Source organism: Oratosquilla oratoria, chromosome 18 (assembly GCF_046742065.1).
Source record: "Oratosquilla oratoria isolate Oo_2021 chromosome 18, ASM4674206v1, whole genome shotgun sequence".
NCBI lineage: Eukaryota > Metazoa > Arthropoda > Malacostraca > Stomatopoda > Squillidae > Oratosquilla > Oratosquilla oratoria.
Genome location: NC_134794.1, coordinates 65,773,024 through 65,778,380, shown reverse-complemented (window position 1 = coordinate 65,778,380; position 5,357 = coordinate 65,773,024). Strand labels below are relative to the sequence as shown.

The 5,357-nt window shown below is 40.2% G+C and overlaps 1 protein-coding gene across 3 annotated transcripts in view; it reads right to left on the bottom strand.

Moving 5' to 3' along the window:
* Positions 1 to 657: 657 nt before the first annotated feature.
* The window catches only part of LOC143035348 (lipase 3-like), a 44,589-nt gene continuing 39,889 nt past the window's right edge, over positions 658 to 5,357 (bottom strand). For all 3 annotated transcript variants that reach the window (XM_076202335.1, XM_076202336.1, XM_076202337.1), the window contains exons 8-10: positions 4,794 to 4,878; positions 4,207 to 4,349; positions 658 to 1,716 (exon numbers count right to left, since the gene is read on the bottom strand). In XM_076202335.1, the coding sequence (XP_076058450.1) occupies positions 1,567 to 1,716; positions 4,207 to 4,349; positions 4,794 to 4,878 (378 nt within the window). In that variant the 3' untranslated portion in view covers positions 658 to 1,566. The remainder of the gene's footprint in view (positions 1,717 to 4,206; positions 4,350 to 4,793; positions 4,879 to 5,357) is intronic.

Sequence of the window (5,357 nt, the reverse complement as noted above, 5' to 3'; positions counted from 1 at the left end):
CTTATATCTTATTTTAGGAGGACAAACTCTCCCCTTTCTTTTCTTCACGTGACAAACCTGTAACTGCAACCTTTTGATACCATACATACCTACTAACATAACGCCCTAAAAGTTACGCAGTTTGAAAGATTCCCATATTTACCACACACACAACTATGCTACTCTACCCACCTTCTTAATCCCAGGTATTTAATATCGGCGCGATTTTGTCTGTATGGATAGAGACGTTGATGATTTATCGGCAAGGAAATACATTTTTTTTTATCTTACTGTTCAAAACTATCAGGGAAAGGTGAATAGATCGCATTGGGTATTTTTTTTATGAACAAATGTATATCTGGAACTAAGATTTCAAAGATGAAAGTTATCAGATGAAATCCATAGAAATATTGATATGCATGTGCTGCTATCTATCCTGTGCCTATTGTTTCTTTCCTTTTATAAAGGAGATAGTTAGCCAAGGCGTGCACACACCCCTACCCATTTGTTTCACTTCCTTCTTAGCTCCTTGTGGATGAAGGATCATCCCCGCTTCCCGTCCACTGCCCAGGTCAGAAGCAAGGCAGCAAGACACAGCACATCTCTGGCAGGGCTAGCCGGTTCATTTACATGCGAAGTCAAGTTGTGCACTGCTCGTGATGGTAAATAAACTCGGAGTATATCAAATATCTTTATTCTTTAACGTTCCAGATGTGTCCTTCTTGGTGAGGAAGGCGTATGTGAAGCTTCTGAGTATGAAAATAATCCTGAGCTTCATTACCACCACTGCATTCACATACCGTGAATGTTATTAATCTAGTATATGTTTATTGGTAAGTAGATTCGGAATGGTTTGAGTGTTTTATAAGTTCCAGTACTTTGGCTGCCACTTTCACAAAGTGAAGAAGGTTTAACCAAAACATGTAAGCAGAGGGAATCCTAATCCGTTTTACACCCCCTTACCACCACCCTCATTTTTCATAAATACTTTCAGAGATTGGTATGCCCTGTGGCGTGTTACCACCGCGTTACAACAGAAGTTAAGTTTGTGAGATTCATACCACACGACCTTACTCCTGCTGGGGGCGGAGTGGAGGGCGATGCTTACGGGGCAAGAAAAGTTGCCCTTTAAACAGCATACATCATAAATGACCCTACCGCAGCACTATTACAGGCCTTAGGTGTTGTTGGCGGGTGACTGGAAGTTCCTGCTTGGGAGGGGGGGAGGAGGCGGGAGTAGATATTCCTCTTGGGGAGATAAGACCTTCATACTGGAGAACCAATGAGGTGGTCTCACATTCTTGATAAGAAACTCCAAATGTCCCACCAGGTACTGCGTCACCTACAGTCCGGAGTTCTTCCTTAATCGTGAAGGAACTCCGAGCGGAGGCGTCAGCGCACGCGGGCAGAGGTTCTCGCTTCGTCTCCTGATGCAGCAGTCCTCGAACTCCAAGAGACGCGGCGTAGAGACTCGGGTGTCGCATCATTTACACCTCGAAGTTCTTCGGCACCCGGAGAGAGCCCTCCGGACGAGCCTGTGTCCCACACAGGCAGCGATCGTCGCTTCCTCTCCTGACGGAGGGTTCCTCAGTACCTGGCAAGGAACTCCAGGACGTGGGAGTAGACGAGGGCGCTGGCGCTCTCAGCCCAGACGAAGTCCATGTGGTTAAACTCGTCCACTGTCACACGATGACTAAAAACGAGGTTACCGAGCTCGGCGCTGATCCGAATGGAGTCCTGGGAAAGCGAGAGGAAGAATTTGGTAAAATTCCAGAATCGCAAAAAAAAAAAAAAAAAAAAAAAAAAACGGATATTTAACATGAATTTTACGTTGTCCAATAGCTCCTAACCTAAGCTAACCTAGCTTAACTTAACCTAACATAGCAATCCATAGGAAAAATGCATCTTTCAGAGGCAAAATAGGAAGAAGTGAAAGTGTGTTTGCGTATTTGTATCCTCTTTTGAAGCCCAAGTCAGACCTACGCGACTTGAATGAGTTCGTTTGAGAAAGTTACATTTTTTTTTTCGAATCTCCAAATGTCAAGTCACTTTTCCGTCATATATTGTAAAGCTAAATTACTAAAAGAAATTAAACATACACGAATATTAGGTACATTGTTGATTTGTCCTTAGGGAAGTCTAAAATAATGTAAACGAAGTCGTCCTCCAGCATTTCAAATTCACAACATTTGACGAGAACCATAAGTGACTAGATCAGTTTTGATCTATTCATTTACCCGTCTCCAACTATTCAAAACATTCCACTCACGGGCAAATTCTGTGCGGAATCAGGAAAGACAAAATTTACGTTAACAATATGTATAAATAATACAACCCTACATAATCCGATTCACATTATCACAAAAACTTACACCATAAATAACAATCCAGTGAAAGATTGAATTGCAAGTATCAGTCGATCAGTTCTCAAATCTATTACATAAATAAATCTATCAATGAATAAAATGAGGTATATTGTTACCAGTTAATTAAATGGGCCAAATTACATTTTCTTCATGTAGCAAGCGGTAATCTTTTTTTTTTAGATTAGTAAATTATTAGGGTTTGATGCGCATAATGGAAAAAAAATGTTCCATCTCTTCATCACGTCTGGACATCAAATTACAAAGCAATAAATAGATAAATAAATAAACAAATAAAAAGTAGATACCAATTACATTAAAGTTTTAATTATCTGTTCCTTGAAGACGACCTTCTTTTGTTTGGCGTTTGTTATCTAAAGATAACTGTTCAACGAACTGCCCGAACCCGCAGACTATTTGTAGCTTTATATATTTACTCGTTCATTTCCTTGTTTATCATTTAGTTCCTGACCCTGGTCATCCTTAGCTGCTTTCACGATCCTTTTTCAATATGTCCATGTTCTCAGACATTGTCCATTGTTGTCAGGGTAATTACTATTTTATGTTACGAATATTGTGAGAAAAGTTACAAATCCGACAGATATTATTGCGATCCCTGATTTTCAATCAGATGACATGGGTTGTGCGTCTGGTTGGCGTATAACTCACATTTATGAATTATATGCATTTTTTATTTCTTCTTTCCACAATTATTAACAATGTCATTATTTGTGTTAATTCGTACAGAAATTATATAAAAACGTGACTGAAGATGAATATGAACTTAATAGCAATTAGTGAAAAACACTACCGAGATGTTTTCTGCATAGTTGAATAAATATTTAGTTTATCGATTGACTTGTTGCTACGTTCGGGGTTGTGTTGTCTTGGAAGCCATAAAGGAAATTGCATTTATCCAATGAAATGACAAAGAAATAAATGTCAATATATTGTCTTATGGCAGTATAATATTAATTGTGCATGTGTGTGAACGTTGTGACCTCATCGCCTGTTACACAATTACGCAACAATCGGAATTGAAAGTATGCAAGCGCGACCGGAACTCATGTAAGAGGGATCGAAAGGAAGCCGTAAGAAAACGTTAATTAAAAAGAACCTCTGCGTCTATATTTTTCATCTATTTATATATCAGTCTATATTTGTTTATTCATTTATCAAAAACATATATATTTATTTATTCTTTTGTTTCTCTCTTTGTTTTATATACATATCCTTCGTCTGGAAAACAACGGAATCTTACCGTGGACAAGTCAGTTCGCCGTTTGTGACATACAGTGGCAAGTTAGGAATGGGATTATATTACTTTCGCATATAAGATGCATTTCTTTTCTTGTAATATTTTAATATTGAATGTGATATTACAGATAGTTAATGTTGATGACGTGATTATATTAATAATGTAGCTGAGCCAGAAATACATCTAATGGCGACCTGTATCAGTCGTCTTGTGTTTGTATTTGGATAGCTCACGTCAATGGTATTTATCGGTAACCGGGCTTCGTAAAGAGTAGCAACCCCAGAATACCCATGTAAAGATAAGCTACCCCACGTTATAGCTTATAAAGAGTAGCAACTCCAGAAATGAACTTGTAAATAAAAATTGCTTCAACATTGAACTCTACCTAACCCTGCCTAACTTGTAGACTGACCATCCTCGGAATGAACTCAAGATTAACCACACCGAATATTAGTTTTTAAAGACAAACAACCCTTACGTACTCTTGGGTTGCTAATCTTTACAACGTCCCGGTAATCTCTGACAATAAAAAAAAATGCAAATAAACATAAATAAATACTAAATGAACTGATAAGTAGATGTATAAAGTCGGACGCCCGCCCCTACCTTGTAGTCTGCAACCCAGTCATTCACGGACCAAAAGGTCGCGACCGGCGCTGTGACGCGGCCCAAGGCGTAAGTCGGTGGACGGTCAGACCCGTAGCGACGTCGGTTGATGCGGCGACCATAGTCAAAAGCCCCGAAACGTTCTGTCACAGGGAAACATGAGATTGTAATATATAAAATGTCTTTTCGTTGAAAAGATTAAGACATGAAGTAGAGACGACACGCACATGCACACACACACACACATCCTGCCCAGGGCTGAAAATAATTTCAGTATCGCTGCGCTTCGAGTCGTTACTCCAACTCTCGTGGGCGGGGAGTTAGGGTGTGTGTGCGTGTAAGGTCAAAGCATTACCCATAGATCGATCATACGAGCTCTGAGCTCTCTTCCGGGAGGGAAATAGCTGTCGATCACGAGTCCAACACGTGTTCCAAAGACCTAGGTGAATCACACACACACACACACACACACACACACACACACACATAAACACACACACGCGCGCGCGCGCGCACACATAGCTCTCTTCCCATAAAATCCAACAAGTTATAAACAGAAATATACAAGTCATATTGCGGGTACTTACTTGCTGCGTTAAGCTGGGCGTAGTGGGTGACGGCGCGTAGAGAAGTACTTGACGGAGTGTGAGCCAGAATTACCGGTAAGTACTCCTGCAGGAAAAGAAGGAAGTATAAGGAAATAAATTAGTCTTCAGTCCTAGAGTTTCCGGATGGAGATATTGGGAGAGGGAGTTTGTCTGCTATATTGATGGTCTTGTTTTTATTTATTTATCTATTTATTTATTTATTTATTTATTTTGCCCACCTAAGTGACCAACACGCCCTCCAAGTTACCAGAGGAGGCTGTATGACCGCATCACAGATAACTGTCCAGGATGTAACATTTTAACTCATACTATACAACACATTATGGAAGACTAGACTGCATTGTACACAATTACACGTGCCAACAACACAACATATGCTCTATAAGGGATTTGTGGGGAAATACCGTTCCCAGTCAAAGTATTCCCAATGGAGACGGGACTGCTGGGCCAGACAGTCTAGGAAACGACAATAATACGCCCCTTTCACTCATGAAAAACCATTGGGGGGGTGGGGGGAGTAGGTTTAGTCTTCAATAATACAAC